This window comes from Cynocephalus volans, chromosome 2, assembly GCF_027409185.1.
Source record: "Cynocephalus volans isolate mCynVol1 chromosome 2, mCynVol1.pri, whole genome shotgun sequence".
Classification (NCBI taxonomy): domain Eukaryota; kingdom Metazoa; phylum Chordata; class Mammalia; order Dermoptera; family Cynocephalidae; genus Cynocephalus; species Cynocephalus volans.
In genome coordinates this window covers 61,793,072-61,810,325 of record NC_084461.1, presented here as the reverse complement: position 1 = coordinate 61,810,325, position 17,254 = coordinate 61,793,072, and the positions used below count along the sequence as shown (strand labels likewise).

Below are 17,254 nucleotides of genomic sequence, written 5' to 3'. Positions count from 1 at the left end.
CCTTTCTAGTGTGAGCATCTCATGGATGGTGAGAACCCAGGTGACAGTGAAAAAGGAGGAAATAAGGCCCAGCAAGGGGGATCACTAGAGGTGCGGAAGAGCAAGTAACATTCTCCCAAGTGCGTTCCACAGCCCTCTTCCATGAGATGCTGAGGACTGTGAATGAGGGATTCCTGTGTGATCAGTTACATTAGAGAACTGCGAGGTTAAACAAGGTTACCCAGGTTTCTTGACTTACTAGAACCTATAAAACATTAAACACATTCTGAATCTCCAAAGTGGGGGTTTTATAAACAGCATTTTTTACTTATTTGGGCAAAGAACACTTATTTTTTCAGAACATCTTCCCAGATTGGTGTTCTGTACAATGCTCTTTAAGAAATCCCAGGGTAGAGAGATCAAATAAAGACAAGAAGGCAAGGGAAAAAAACAGAGGCAGTTTGTGGATTAATACATACTGATAATTAGTTTATTAATCTGAATATATTAATAATAAGATGATTTTTTGGCCATTTAATCCATTTGGAATAACTTCTCATTATGCTGGGAGTACAACTACAATCATGAAATTATGGAAACATAATTGGTTCATAGGCAATAATAAAACCATTTATTACTCAGAGACAGCAAAGTTAACTTTCAGGCTGAAGTTATTATCATCTTTAATAAATGATAGCCACAGATACAACGTTAGAGTTTCCCCTCTACCTGTAGCCCCAGAAGGAACAGAAAAGCATAATCTATTAAGGATCTTCTAGTAGACCTTAAAAGGAGAGTTTGCTTTAGGGTTGTTTTGTTTTGTTTTGTTGAATTTTTTTGGTTTTTTTTTTTTAAAAAGGAAGCTCCTATGCTGAAAATGTTTTGTTCTTCCAATTTAGTCTCCTCCAGGCTCATGAATGAATAAAAACTAATTGAATATTTTCACTTGAGTTGAATACTGCCTTCTGCTGCAATGTTCATCAAGTTTCTAATATTCCTTCAAGGATAGATAAATACAAAAGCCTGTGTAGAAGGTCTACAAAATGCACACATTAATTATTTGGAATTAGAAGGCTTGGATTTCTGTCCAAATTCTTTTTCTTATTGTTTGAGTAACTTGAATCCAACTGGCAGCCCCAGAGACCCATCAAACTCAACCTATCTAAAACTGAGTACATTTTTTGTCACAATCCTGCTTTCTGTAAGGCCTATCCACCCAGGGACACACCCCAGGAATGAAGAAATCCTCCTCTCTCACCACTGCCACACAGTCAGACCCTACATCTTTAGGACCGAACTCATCAGTCCCCTCCTCTCCATCTCATTACACTGCTATGGTGCACACACTCTTCTGCAGGCCCCTGGCTGGTCCCTCTGCCTTCCACTGACCCCTCCAATCCATTCTCTCACCAGAGTAACCTTTCTAAAATAATAATCAAATCTAATTTTCTTAAAACAGCTCTCAGAGCTGCCATGGTAGAGTTCTAGCTCCTTGCCTCATATACAAGCCCTGCCAATCTGCCTACCTCTCAAGGCTATGTTCCAGATATCACTCCCCACCCCCACATGCACACCTCTATACTCCAGAACTGCAAAATGACCTGCATTTCTCCCAATGCATTATCTGGTTCAGAACTCTGAATTGTATGTATTTCCACAGCCCAGAATCCCTTTCCCTTCATTACATTACAGCTCTAGGATCACCTCTTCCAGGAAGCTTTCCCTGACCACTCTACTGTCACACTCTTCAGCATGCTCATCGTGCTATTTGCAAATGACTCCTGTGGCACTTATCATACTGTGCCGGGAGAGCTTATTTTTCTGCTCCAACCCAAAGCCCCTTAAAGACAAGGGCTTGGAATTTAAGTACTTATTAAGACCTCATTTTGTTCCAAATTGGTTTGTAAGTGGGTTACAAGGAAGGAAAAATATAGAATATGATTTTTAAAATCAGAATTTTATTTTTGAAAAGGAAAGGCAAGGGTAGAGGCATAAATAGGAAATGAGGAAATAAAAATACAGTCAGCAGTGCCCTAAGCATTGGCAGTGGGCAGGCCAGAAACTTAGCCCCAAGTTTCTTATCAGCCAACCAGAAGTAAGAAATCTGATCAGTTACAGTTACAGCAGGAAAAGCGAGCCAAGTGTTCAGGAAAAGCAGCAGCATTCCCAACTCAAGACCAATAAGAGGTTTCTCCCACAGGTCTTCAAGGAGAAAGCTTGAAGTAAGCCACCAGCTCCTTGGGCAGGCAGGGCAAGCTGCAGCTATCTCAGCACAGCCAGCTGCATCACCCACAGGGAAGGACACTAAAGGCAACTCCACGGGGCCCCAGGCAGGTGCAATTTGTGTAAGGAAGCTCAGCTGTTCAAGCTTAACCCAGGAGCATGTGCAGTGTGGAAAGCCACACAGACCTCCAGCAAGTCACCATAAACATCCTTTCTCCAAGACTACTTTTTAACAAACATGGGAGCAAAGAGTTTAAGATTACACTACATGACAAATACCTGGTGTGCAACTATTCTGTGTTGCCAATGAAAAGCAGAATCAAAGGTATTAGCCAGCTGTTTACACTGGTGGCTTAGGAACAAAGACCTTGTCCCATTTTTCCTCCCTAACCCCAGCATCTAGCATAGTGGCTCTCAGCCTCATCAGACCAATGTCTCTTTAAGTTAACTATCCTGCAATTCACTATCCTGCAATTAAGTTAACAGCTAACATAACTGTATTATCCCCAGTATATATATAACCCTATCCTCTCATATAATTTCCAAAAATAAAAAATCAATATAATATCCTAACTAAAATATGAAGCAAAAGAAAAGTAACTGATAACAAGATAATATGTATTCCAACATATAAAACCTTTGCCCTAACTGCCCTAGAAGATACAATGATGTGGTCAGATTTTTTCAATGACTGGGTCTTGTAAAAAACAAAATCTGAATTTATTCCAGATGAGAAGTACAGGAATATGCAAAAACAAAGGTAAGAATGCTTCCTAGAATAAAAACTTGTGTTTATCACCAGGACTGACAGACCATACTTCTTTGTTTACGGAAAAGGGGAAATAACCTAAACTGAAGTAAAAATTGCATGCCCAGATAAACTGCCAAGTTGGAGAAAATGAGAAATGATGATGTTCGTGCAAATGAGCTGCTGTTATGTATAAGTGTGGCATTGGAATGATTCCATGTGTTATGATGTGGAATAGAGTAGTGATAATGTATTATAAAAAATATATTTCTATTGTGAACTCCCACCACAAATAGAATGGTACATTCTGTCTCTGAATCACCACCAGGACTGTGAACAGATGTACAGGACAACTCTTAGCTGCATAGGACTGTTCTATACCCTGAGAAACATCCAGCATCCCTGAACCTGCACCTCTAAATGCCAGTGGTGCTCCCCAACCTTGTGACAACAAAAACACCTTCATGATTTCCAAAGCATCCTGGCCCAGCAGAGAAGGATCTCCCCAAAGTTTAAATGAGCTAAAGAACAAACAACTAACTGAAGGAATGAATGAATGAACAAATCGCATGCTATGATTTGAGTATCTGTTCCCTAGAATTCATGTGTTGGAAGCCTGATTCCCAATTCACTGGTGTTGGGAGGTGTTTGGGTCATGAGGGTGGAGTCCTGAACGGATTAACATTGTTACCACGGGATGGGGTTGTTATAAAGTGAGTTGGCCCCACCCATGTGTTTTCACTCATGCTTGCCTGCTCTTCCCTTTATCTGCCATGTTACGAAACAGCACGAAAGCCTTCACCAGAAGCTAGAGACATGGCCTTGGACTTCCCATCCTCCAGAATTGTGAGCCAAATAAACTTCTTTTCTTTATAAATTACCCAATATATGGTATTCTGACCCCAAATTTTGGAAGGAGGAGCACAATCTCTGTGTGTCAGGAGAGTGCTCTGAAGATCAGGAACTGGAGAGGACCTGGCCCAGGCCTGGCAAACAGCACTCAGTAAATGCCAGCTGAATAAAAAGTGGAAACAGTGCACTTTGTTCCATGCTGTCAGAGGACCCAGGAGCTTTGCTGTATCCCACAACCCCTGATCTTGCCTCTAAGCCCCTTGGTTCCTGCTCTGCTTCACTACACACTTCGACAGACTAGTTAACTAAGTAGTCCTGAGCACCTTCTGGGTTCCCTAAGTAAGGAAGGAGCATGCGTACCTTCTTCAGTGTCTGCAGCACCAGAGGGCATAGTCGATCTTTCCTCTGGCCTGGCTTCTTGCTCAAGAGCCTAAAAAACGAAGCAAAAAATTTACCAAAAACCATTTAAGGCTTCAGATATGCAACAAAGAGATGAAAATCACAATTAAGGTTTCAGAGCTGGAGAGGCTGGGAAAGAAAGGGGTGAGTAAAAGGTGCTGGGAGAACACACAGCCAGCACCCAGGATGACGTGAGAGAAATCAGGAGGCAGGAGCCAAAACTGTCCCTGCCACTAACCCTTTACCACTTCCGCAGGTCACAACAACTAGAAGGTTCTCCAGAATGTGATGCATGAACCAGAAAGAGAACAGAGAATCCTGAAACCAGAAAGAGGGGCTGCAGTTTTATGCATCTGCCCGCTGAAGCAGCCCCCACCCACATCTGGAGACACAGGGACCTCGGAGGAGCAGAATGAGGGGAGGAACACACTCGCAGGGAGCATCCAGGATGGCCATGGGGCTTGAGCTGCAAGCTGGTACACGCTGGGCAGGCTGTCCCCAGTGGAAACTGAGTTGGTGAGCCTTCCAAAGACCTTAGGGAAAAGCTGCCCTCTTGGGACTATCTGGATTTTCTTTTCAGATTCCCCACAACCAGTGAAAATGTAGAGAAACACAGAATTATGTGTCAATATGCCAAATGGTAAAACAGCTCAAAACTGCATCAGCATATGTTCCAAAATAAATCGTCAGCACACTTGGGCAGGTAACTACACAACCAACGTAGACAGACCCCTGAATCCCATTGGGCATGTTATGAAGCCCAGTGAGTCAAGTGCCTCTCTCTTTGATTATTTCAGAAGAACGTCCTGAGGCCAGAGCAAAAAGAATATGAAAATTACTCAATTTACCAAACCATAAAGGGGCAGGGACACAAGTGCCTAGTCACCAACCCATACCCCAGCCCTACCTCCAGGCACTGTGTTCTTTCTAGAGCCCACCATGGAATTAGTGGATGGACCAGAACAGGTCTGTACTGGGAGATACCGAGTCAATGAAAGCATGAGCACCTGGGGTGGAAGGAGACGTCACTACACAGACTCAAGGCCTGAACCAACCACCTACTCCACAGTTTACCTGGGGTCAGCCTTACCCTGACACCTTGTCTTTCAATGAGGGAAGTTGCCAAACCTACGTGAGAAAAGGACATCAGGCAAAACTGATTTCTGACTACAAAACAAAACTTGAAATAAGGAAAGATTTTTTTTTTCTTTTTTTGGTAAATGGGATTATTAAAACTGAATTTTCATCCTTATGAATAATTTTGAATGCAACTTTAGAAAACTTATATTTCCTAATTGCCTCATTAATTGTGGCCAACTTCTACAACTAAATTATCAGCATTCTGATTAATAGAAAAAACTTTGTTATGAGGAGATCATTTAAAAATGATTAAAAGATACACCTAAGATATTGCCTATTATCTAATTTTCTAATATCTTTCTTTATAGTTTGGATATTTACCACCAACCTGTCACTTTAGCATTTAATATTTATTACAAATTATCATGCCTCCACTGTCACATGAAAAGATGAAACTTTTACAACTCTGAACAAGTATGGCTTCTGAACAGGATCACCTGAACAGCTCTTGTATATGTAAAGCAAACTCAGGTTTCTGCAGCAAGGTTTTATTGCTGTTTTTCTAGAGGATTGCTGATAACTGAGCAATGCCCAAACCCTGAGTATAAACGAGTCCCCCTGTGGAGTACAAAGTATGGCCTATGGTTCAGTGAGAACAGATCAGTCTCCCAGATCACAGTCACTGTCTACAGCTGTCACATAAAAAACACACATTTAGACATGTAAGATTCAATAAAGCATGAATACTTTCTGTACATAAGGTATACATAATTTCATTATGTTTGTTATTCAAAGTTGTGAAGCTTGAGTGTGGACAACCCATATAATAAGTAACACCTGCTTACATCTTACAAAGTAAGATGTACCACAAAAAATTTTAAATTCGAGAACACTATAGGACCATTTTGTCAGGCAAGTAAGAATGAATGACTTTGGATATCATAAAGAATCTCAGCCCTTCCCTTCCCAGTCTCCCTGTTCACTCCCCAGCCACACACCTTGGAGTAGAAAGGAAAAAGAGGAGTGCTGAAATTTGGAACAATAAGGCCATTCCATTTTAAATGATTCTTTTATCATGTGTTTTCATAAAATGAAAATCTCAGAGAAACTGGAGAGCCATCTCCATTTGGCCTTTGTTACTATAAAGTCCACTATCATAATCCATTAAGGCATCTAGATTTATTCACCATAAATCTTCTCCAAGGTCCTAAGCATTATTTCAAATGCGTATGAGAAGTCACAAATCCAACCTAAGAAGTGGGAGGGTTTTATAATAAAGCGAATGTTCAATTATTTTTGATATGCATAGAGCTTATTCTATCCTTTTCAGGAAGCTAGCCTCCAAGTCCATGCTACTGTCTGAGTGCTCTTTCTGAGGACATGCACGTTGCTGAGCTCCGTCCCTGTGGAGCTGCTGGAAATGGGGCTCATGCTGAGAACTGCTGTGCGCAAAGTAAGTGTCTGCCCGGCCAGAATAACCACCACTTGGTGCTTTGGTGAGAAGCCACAGTGGTGGCTGTAGGTTTTAATATCGTTGACTGACAAGTATCCTTAAGCAAAACCCTCATTTTGCATATACTGTATGTAATCCAATAATGATCTTTGCTTGATATATAATGCTTTTGGCTAAATCTTTAGTTTAATTATATAAAGCAAACATTTCACAGAAGCCAAAACCGTGACTAATGACAATATCAATGTTCTTAACTGACTTTTTACTCTGTAAAGCCTACACGTTTGTGAAACCTATGCCTTGTTAACAGGTGTGCTTGAGAACACAGGAGGCTGCAGGATCACTGGTGAGTCTCTTAGATACTACGTACTGTCAAACAGATTGCCTCAGCACTCTTACTCAAAATAACACTTTTCCCAGTAATAAATAAAACATGTAAACATCCTTTATATTCTTTCAGAGTCTACAAACAAAATAATAATAATGATGAAGGTGAAACGTTTTAAGCCCTGAGATGGGCATGCTATGATAGCACTCAAAGCTAGTGTTTGGGCTATGATAGGGCAGGAAAAACCTCTTTGAAAAAGAACTAGGTTCTTACCTGTCCCCATTCAAGAAAAGTGTGTGCACTGGGACAAATGCTTAACTACATATAAGCCATAAGAAAGGCTGGGAATAGATATTACAAATGTAAAATAGCCCTAAATGCAACTGCTTTAGATAAGAATAATTTATAATAAATACCTTAAGAGAAAATATCTAATATTAGCATATTAATACCCAACCATGAGTAGGGCTGGCTCAGAAAAGTAAAGGAAACAAGATCATACAAACTACTATTTTTCTGCTACCAAAATTAATAATCTCCATTCTACTGATCTAACACAGTTTCCAATTCCATGTCCCTCTGAGGTTTCATTTTGCTACCAGCAAAAACACTTGTTCCCAAAACAGTGAATTGATGCCTACACACTCTCTAGAAGTGTACATTATTGTATACCAGAATAACTGGACACAAACCTTGACAAGGAAGGCTCTATCCCAAAAGTATTTCCGGAAGAGTTTAATATCTGCCTCCAACAAATGCTCGGCCGTGTGGTGAAGGGTCAGGGTCAGCGTTTCTGATGAGTGCAGGTACTGCAGGACAGCTTCTTCATTGAGCTGCACTCGGGAGAAGCTGGGAGAACGTCTGTCCTGAAAACTGAAACATCACAAATCAAAACCCACAAGCAGCTCCAGAGACTCCAACTCTAAGATCCCAGGACCCTCATTGCCTTGGTATTACAAATTCAACTGGCAAAATAATCCTTGAGAGTCATCTACACATAATAAATGCATAGGATCGTGTAAGCAAATAATAATAAAGCCATCTTCCTATTTCCACCTAGAGATGTTTATTGAGAAGCCATTGACATACTATATATTTTAAAGGTTTTTATAAATAATGAAACATACTGGCTTTTGAAAATAGTATTTACCTCGATACTTCAACTTCCTTTTAATCTGTAAAGATGCTTCTCACTTTAATAGAGTCACTTGTAGGAGAACAAATTAGCTGGCAGCCAATAATTTATTAGGTGATTACAGTGGAAAACACATATGATCTCCAGGGAGCATGGTGAGGTTTGGATGTTACAAACAAGTCAGATATTCATAACTGCTACCACTGTTGCAAATCACTTTCTCATGCAAATTATAATATGCATAAATTTGATCCTGTTATATTTTTGAATACACTCATAAACAAAGGAACAATATTCCCAAACTAAATTCTTGAATATGAGCTTATTTTCTGTTCTGTCTTGGCTAAGAACAATTGCACATTAATTAGCTATATGTAGGCTTCATTGTTAATATCACAATATTCTGGATGGCTTACAAGGTCATGAAACAGCAACAGTAAAGAAGCCTCTGGAAAAATGTTAATGTTCCCAGATTACAGCCCACCTTAGATGTTGTCACATCCTGATAGATTGTTCCCAGATTCCTTCTCTTCACAGAACTAGCTCTATGCCTCTTTCTTCTTCTAATGTGACTTCATTTTGTTAATAAATGTTTTTTTTTTTTTTTTTTTTTTTTTTTTTGTCTTTTTCGTGACCAGCACTCAGCCAGTGAGCGAACTGGCCGTTCCTATATGGGATCCGAACCCGCGGCGGGAGAGTCGCCGCGCTCCCAGCACAGCACTCTACCAATTGCACCACGGGCTCGGCCCAATAAATGTTTGTTTTACAAAAATAAATTACACTTCCAATGAGATAAATGTTATCTCCATCATATAGAGTGACAAAAAGAGATCCATAAAGAGCGGTTGTACTCCAGAATCTTCTAAAAGAAAACTCCCCATGACAACAGAACAAACTCTGAGCCTGAGCGATAAGATCATTGTTGTTAACTTAGAATATGGAGGCTCTATCATATGATCAGAATTTAGCTCACAGTCAACTTCTAATCCCCTCTAAGAATGGGCTTATCAGACATGTAAACTTTTAAAACACACAATATCTTCTGTCCTTGGACACAGTAAGAAAAATACAAAGCTACCAACAGATGAAGAAGTCAGTCCCCAGGACCTCACTAGAACACCGAACTGTCACAATGACTAAGTCAAAGGCAGCCTTGCCTTGCCCTTTTCAACCAAGAAAGTGGGGTCATGTTAAACCAAAGAAAAGGGCAATTCCATTTCGATAGGCTCATCCCTTGGTTGATGGTTGTTTAACCAAATGAGAAAACAGACCGAAAGCTCTGATGTCCACTCTAATGTCCACTTATGTACCATATAACCATAAATTCATTATGTTGACTTCCATGAGCCAAACAAGGAAAACCACTCCATTAAGACAAACCATATAATAATACTCTATCAATATTTAGTATTTATGTACCGCTTTGTAATTTTCAATGCACTTTCCCATTTATATTTTGGTTTTTACTACATGTTAAATGAAGAAAATCACTATACATGAATCCTCCTTTCATTAGTTAAGAACAGTGACTGATCTGAACCATTCTAAGTAACAAATATACTCATTATTCACTGGAAGGGTTGATACCATCATCAACATAGAGAATTTTATAGTTAACAAATTATTTCCTTTGCAATATTTCACTAGACCCTAATGACCATCCTATTGCTTAAGTAGTACCATAGAGTTTGTCTGTAATTCACTGATTCAACAAAAATTTATATATTTTTAACAAATATTATGTGTTGAATACTGTACTAGAAATACTGCAGTGGGTGAAACAGAAATAGTCCCAGCCTTCAAATAGTATAGGAGAGAGACATATGAAACAAATGATTACTTATTATATAAAACTACAAGTTATGATTAACATTGTGAATTAGTCACAATCATAATTAATATTATGAATTAATCATAATCATAAAAGAGCATAACGTAAAAGTCCTCTCTGAGGGAGTGACACTTAAACTGATATCTGAAAGATAAGTAGGGGTTAGGCTAGTGTTTTCCCAACTTCTTTTCTATTACTGCCCCCATACAGTGCCTTTAAAACATTTTTTTTCCTAACTCTCTTCCCCATAAAATGTTAATAACAAAAATACAAGAATATTTCAAAAAGTCCATGGAAAAATGGGATTAAAGGATAACATGAATCTTTTCATGAGCTTTTTGAAGACCCCTCTTGCATTTGTATATCTGCTTCTGCACTATATGTATACCTGTGCTAGACACATGAGAACCAACTGTAAAATATAAACCAACATTAGCTTATGGTTTGGTTATTTCCATTTCTCCATGCTACTTTGGCAGACTTTATTAAAACAGCTGAGAAAAGAAATGATCAAGTAGCTGAACTCACTTTGTGATGTCTCCCACCAGCTTGGAGTGTCCGCCACGTAAAGCTAAATCTAACGGCGTGGAACCCTCTTCATTGGGTAAAGCCAAGGCCTGGGCTCCCCCAGGGAGACACAAGAGGAACTGGGCGAGCTTAGCAAGACCCCATCTCACAGCCAGGTGTAAAAGAGACTCTCTGTGTGGAGATACTGAAGAGAAAAAAAAATGCAATATTAGCTCCTCCATTTACAAAGTTTGTTTTATACATTTTATCAAAGAGACTATGTATTTAGACATAATAAGAATGTCAGAACTGGAAGAACCACAGAAAGCATATAATCCTAACACCTTATTTTACAAGTGCAGAGAGGTCAAGTGATTTCACCAAGGACAAGTAGCCAGGAAGTGCTGGAGCCAGGTCTGCTCGTCACAGACACAATGTTCTGTCCACCCACTATGCTACACAATCACATCACCTTTCCCTAAACGAGCCGTAAAGTCACCTAGGGAAAACTAGTTCTAAAAAAACCCTATCCTTTGGAAACAGACACTTGTCAATTTCCAAGGTGCTCTTTAAGGAGACCCTGCTACTCAGACAGGGCAAGCTCTCGGAGCACAGGACTGCAAAGGACCCTCTGTTTCCAACCTTTGTCCTCAGAGCTGCTCCTCCCTGCTGAGAAGCTGCAACAGAAACGAGCTTGATATGTCTAGAAAACTGAAACCACAGTCCTTCTCAAACTTCACAGCAGTGCTTTAGCTCATCTGTGAGATCCCTGAAAGTATTCCAATATTGCCAAAGCCACCCCAGTGCTTTGCTTTAAAAGCTAGGCCTGTGCCTTTTCATAGGCCCCTGGACGGAGGGCTCTTGGTCGGTGCAGTGTGTATATCCTGGTGTGTGGTGTTTGCCAGTCCACATTATGATTGTTTCCTGACTGTATCATCTTACAGTCTGAAGGGTCCTTGAAGTTTTTCATTCCTAACATCTGGAGAATTAAAGTCATTCAGTATTTATGAAGTTGAACGGCAACTGGCCATTAAAAATCTCAACTATTTATGTTATGTTTAAATTGCCTAATTTGTATAGATTTTGTACACCTGTATTCCTACTGCAATGGCCCAGTGCCTGAAACACAGCTGGCCCATGATAAACATTACATTGTACATATGTAAAAGAATAACTTTGCCCACATTAAAAAAGCTAGGTCCATGAACTCTGTAGGCATCAAGATACTCCTTAAAACAAGCCCAATTTTAACAATCTTAGCATGAAAATCCTAGCACCCAAGATCTGCTGCAATGAGCATGAAGTAAGAATTTGAGAATATGATCACCAGGTAAGTACTGTTATTGACTGAGTTTGTAATCCAAAAGAGATCCAGATATATCATACTGCATCATGCTGGAGTGAAAGGCCCAAGAGGGAAAGGACCTTATCTTTTATCCTGTGGTATCCCCACCCCTGGCACAGTGCCTGGCACATGGTACGTGCTCTATAACTATTTGCTTGTTGAATGAATGAATAAATAACCAATAATTCCTTCCCTGGTGAGTACCTATGAAAGTTAGCTTTTAATATATGGCTGCAGCTGTATATGGAGCATCTACCATTATTTGTTCCATCTCCAATACCTCTTGGCTAAAATCTGAGAACAGAAACTTTATATCTCATACATAACTTAAACACTAAGGACAAAACTTCCCCACACAGCTTACCATTCACATTAACATGATTTTACTATTTCATGGTCTTCATCAGCATAAATTTACTGTTGTTCATTATAGGAACTTCTCTTCAGTAGGAACCATCAACAGACAGTTTAAGCCCTAAAACTAGTCCTAAACTATATCATCATCCTTAATCAAGCGCTCCTTCCTGCCTGCCATCTCCCCACCATCACCTCCTCATTAAAAGGCCCTCAATAAACCAAATTTCAAATTCTCAATAAATTCCAACCTTGCCGTTCCTCCTTCAAGACACCACTAAGGGTCTGTGGAGGTAGTGTTCTCCCTCACCACAGTAGGCAGTAAAGTCACCCGTCATACCAGCTGGCTGTGCTGATGATATTGGGAGAGCTAGCATCCAACAAAGCTCTAATATGAAACAACTAGAAGGAAATACTCCATTGCGCATGAATGCAAAACTGCTTAGTTTACATTTTTAATTGGTTTACACTATTTCTAAATCTAGATCAAATGAACATAAGGCTTTCTATTTCAAGTATATAAATGAGCCCTTATCACATTGAAATGCCACCAACTTCCCTGTATATTTGCTCCACTATTCGTCTTTGTGACACAGCACAGAACCCCCCAGCAAAATAACATCCAAAATGCCAAAACATCTAAAAACAGACAAGGCAGTATATTCCTACCAGATATTTGTTTAATATACTAGATATCTTTATCTTTACAAAAATCAAAACAGCTGTGTTAGTTATTTAAAAAATTATCCCTAGCAATTTCATTATTTATCTTTTACGTTTTTAACCATTACACTCATTTGATTACAAAGTCATATTTTTTTTTAAGTAGTATTTTTATTCTTAACAGATTCCCAGCAGCTCATGTTTGGTAACACTTGTATGTTTCTTCCCTTTTATATAATAACCAGGAAGAGATGTGTTAGGTTAAGGTAACAAAACACACACACACAGACACATGCACACACATGCACAAGTATACTCCCCAATGTCAGCATGAGGATGGAATTTCTATGTTATAGATCCCAATCTGAAACTGGTGAGAAATGTCCCACGGTTGTACATGTTGTCATGTTCTTCCAAGAAAAATATGATTGAAAGGGAACATCTAAACCCTTTGTGTTCTCTTTTAAAATAATACCATTGGTGAAGGCGAGCATAGTATCAGCCATATAAATGGTACTCCCCACAGCAGATGATATAACGCCCTACATACTGTTAAACCAGGGGGGCAGTTCCCTGAATTCAACCTGACCAACTGTGTGAGCGGAGCAAGATGCTGCTGCTTCCACCAGGACAGCTTTGGGGCCTGTTCTACTAGTCCCAGCCCCCTGTTCTTTCCTTTCTGGCTCTATCCTAACCTCCTGTTCAGCAGGAGAGAACAGTAAACATGTGGGACTGAACCGTTCACTGTTGCCTCTCTCTCTCTCTTTCTGAGAATCTACCCACTTCCCAGGGAGGAGGGAAGCCGAGGGAAAGACAGGATCTTCTGAAGTTTAAAGAAAACAAGTAAAAAACTGACCAAAATGTTGTGACAGAGAGCTTTCTCATTCAGTATGAAAGTTCAGAGCACAGAATAAGGCAAACAGATTGAAAGAGGAAGCTTCGTGACTTATATAAATAATTCTGCTTGTTATAGTTTCAGATTTCTTACCAGCAGCCAGGAAAACAAACTGTGGAAAGGAGGTGGGAGTGTTTAATTAAAACGATCTTTTTTTAACCAAATAATTATGTCTCTTCCTGTTCGGTTGGTGCCAGGAGTTATTTGAACTAATGTAACTGAGGCAAAATCACTAATAATTACTCTAATGGCAAACATTAAAAGGTATGATTTGTAACATCCTGGGAGCACAATCACCCAGACACAGAAAGGAACTGAACTGGCTGTGTCACTCAATGAACCATTCCCATCATGGCAAAACAGGGGGCTCACCTGCCCCAGACAGGACAGGAAGCTCAGAGTCCAAGCTTCTCACCCCACCCAGCATCCGTTTTTTACCTATCAGATGAGGTTGTCACAATAAAGGTCCAAGGTTCCTAAGAGTATTTAACCTTGCCCTGACTTTGTCATAAGCAAGAATCTGAAAAAGAGCACACACCAAGAGAATTTCCAGAGCCTCTGAAGCATGAGGGCAGGGATGGCCAGACAGTTTGGTTGTTACTAAAGGAAAGTGGTCTTGTTTACTGGTCAGTCTGAATTCGGAATCATTATCACACTTATACAAGGTCTGATTATACCTTTCCATTAGCAGAAATTCAGCTTGAAGACTGAAAAATAAATTAAATTTTCATTGTTGGTTCGTCCATTATAGCAAATGCACAGTCTGTGGGGATGTTGATAATAGGGCAGTCTTTGTACGTGTGGGGGCAGAGGGTATATGGGAAACCTCTGTATCTTCTACTCAGTTTCGATGTTAACCTAAAACTGCTCTGAAAATAAAGTCTATGAAAAATAATAATAATATAATTTACTAATTAATTAGCCAGGCCCTCCGGAACTCAAAATCACTGCTAGAGGAAATGTAAACTGTACAGCTGCCTTGGAGCACCCAGCAGTATTATTTAATAAATCTGAAGAAACTAATGCCTGATAGCAAATCCATTGTATTGCAATTCCATTCTTATATGCAAACCCTAGCAAGGAGTATGCTTTGTGTGCACCAGGAAACATGCACAAAAATGTGAAACAGTCAAAATTACAAGTAATCTTAATGCCCATGAACAACAGAATAAATTGCAGTGTAATCATACAATAGCAATCTAACAACAATACAAATAAATTACAGACTAACACAGAAGAAAATAACAAATATAACGTCAAGGCAAGAAAAATCAACTCACAAAAGAATACACAGGGCATGTTTCAATTAATATGAAGTTCGAAAAAAGTGAAAGGTAAATTTATTATTTAATGTATTATTTAGGGATAGATACATAGGTAGTAAAACTATAAAGAAAAGCAAGGAAATAGTTACTATAAAAGTCGGTATAATACCTCGGAGGGGAGAGAGGAGAAGGTGACTGGGAATGAATGATGGGCCAAGGTACTTCTGGGATCCACTGTTAAGTATGTGTACATCTTTCTGTCTCACCCTCTCTCTCTCATACACGTACACACACAAACTCACACACAGGGGAAAATTTTTTTTAAAAACAGACTGATATTCAAGGCCCTCCACAGACAGTGAAATCAGAATTTCTGGGGTGGGGCACAAGCATTAACCTTTTCCAAAGATTCTCAAGTGATTCTAATGCAAAGCCAGGGTTGGGATCTGCTACTTACATAAGTGGTTAGCAAAATACATTATCTATGTCTTCTTTTTATGACACCTCTTCCCAATCAGCTCTTTAGATCTATTAAGATCTAAAAAAATTTCACCAAAGAACAGCAACAAAAGTTTTCTGTGACTTTTTCATGTTATTTTTAATCCACATTATGTACTGCTAAGCCAGGAAATTGCTTTAAATGTTTAGCAAAATATTAAAGCTAAAATGTGATGGGTACAATAATCTAGAAGTAAATGATATTTTTAAACACAGGTTAATTCAGAAATACTTCTATTTTGTAGAGCTTAGTAATGTTTCATAACTCCTTAGTGTAACTACTGAAATGTATTCTACAGAGATGTTTTTGGAAGACCAAAAAATTTTTTTTAATTCACATAAATTTAATTCAGTAAGATAAGTTGTACTCTGATTTCCAAAGCCACATATATATTAATAGAGGTCTCAGTTTCTGCATCTAAGTTAACAATTCAATAGACAAACCTGCCTTTGAGAACTGTACCACCTGCTCACTTGTGTTCAGAATAAAATAAATACCTGGCCCATGAAATCACTGTGTGATGAACTACAGCTCTAGGCTTAGACACAAAGAGTGTGAATAGAAATAAAGAAACTGTCTGGCCTACAAGAAAATTGATCTGCACATTAAGTTAATTCCAACCTACATCATGTAGGTTGGAATTTAAAATGATTTTAAAATTTACAGATGTTTATAAAATGCCAAAAATGATGAGCAAAAAATAAAGATGACGAAAGAAAAAATATTACCAAAAATGTACATGGAGAGTAGAAGAGAGAATTTAGTTTGGGTATCACACATAATCTCTGAGATTTCCAAGATTCTTAATGAGAACAGGAGAAGAGCATCTTCCATTTACATAGTCCACTCAGGGCTGTGGCATGTATATAAACAAATCAGACTTCCACACAAAAGAATGGAGGTTGGTATGTCCGATATAAACAGACTCATAAGAAAGATACGGAAACAGGACGTCCCATAAAGCACAAGACCAACATGGCAGGCGTGGCTGGATCATGAGGCCGAAAGGTAGAAGAGGAGTTAAACAAGCGTAACGACAGGATGAAGCTCTCTGAAACGTCTCTTCTGCATCAGACACATTTGAGACTCTCAGATTACAACCACCACTGACTGAAAGTAATCTGAAAAAACATCCATCACACACCCATTCATTCCAGAAAACTCCCATTGTGACATAAAACACGCAAACGTACTTTACGGATTTTGATCTCATATAGGCTACTTATACTTTAGCTTGTGGAACTAGTACTAAATCAGCTGAAACACTAAAAAGTCTTTATCAGAACTCAAGAGAGCAACCCAATTTTTGACCTTCACATTCTGGGGACATTTTGAGACTGAATTATACAATATGGACATCAGTACAAGATATTAACAATCCAGAAACAACATTGTACAGTGCAAAGGGGGACAGACTAAAGAGCTGAATGATCTAGATCTGAACACTTATTGAGCTATAACTTTTAGGAAATGACTTAATTCTCAAGTTTCAAGTTGCTTGATCAAAAAGGAAAGTGATATCTGCCCAGCCTGCTACCCAGGATAGTTGGGGGCTGTAATGAAAATAACATGTGGGACAGGGCTCTCGGGAACAATGAAAGCCAGTATTGGGGGACTCATCAGTTGTACACATTTATCTGATCTTTTTAATACAAAAAAAAAGATAAACAGTCTCTAAATAGATGTATGTATGGTTGA

The 17,254-nt window shown here is 39.1% G+C and overlaps 1 protein-coding gene across 6 annotated transcripts in view; it reads right to left on the bottom strand.

Moving 5' to 3' along the window:
- The window catches only part of ARHGEF28 (Rho guanine nucleotide exchange factor 28), a 298,642-nt gene that overhangs the window by 154,065 nt on the left and 127,323 nt on the right, over positions 1-17,254 (bottom strand). For all 6 annotated transcript variants that reach the window (XM_063085738.1, XM_063085732.1, XM_063085736.1 and 3 more), the window contains 3 exons: positions 10,557-10,740; positions 7,755-7,935; positions 4,163-4,232 (listed from right to left, as the gene is read on the bottom strand). In XM_063085738.1, coding sequence (XP_062941808.1) covers positions 4,163-4,232; positions 7,755-7,935; positions 10,557-10,740 — 435 coding nt within the window. The remainder of the gene's footprint in view (positions 1-4,162; positions 4,233-7,754; positions 7,936-10,556; positions 10,741-17,254) is intronic.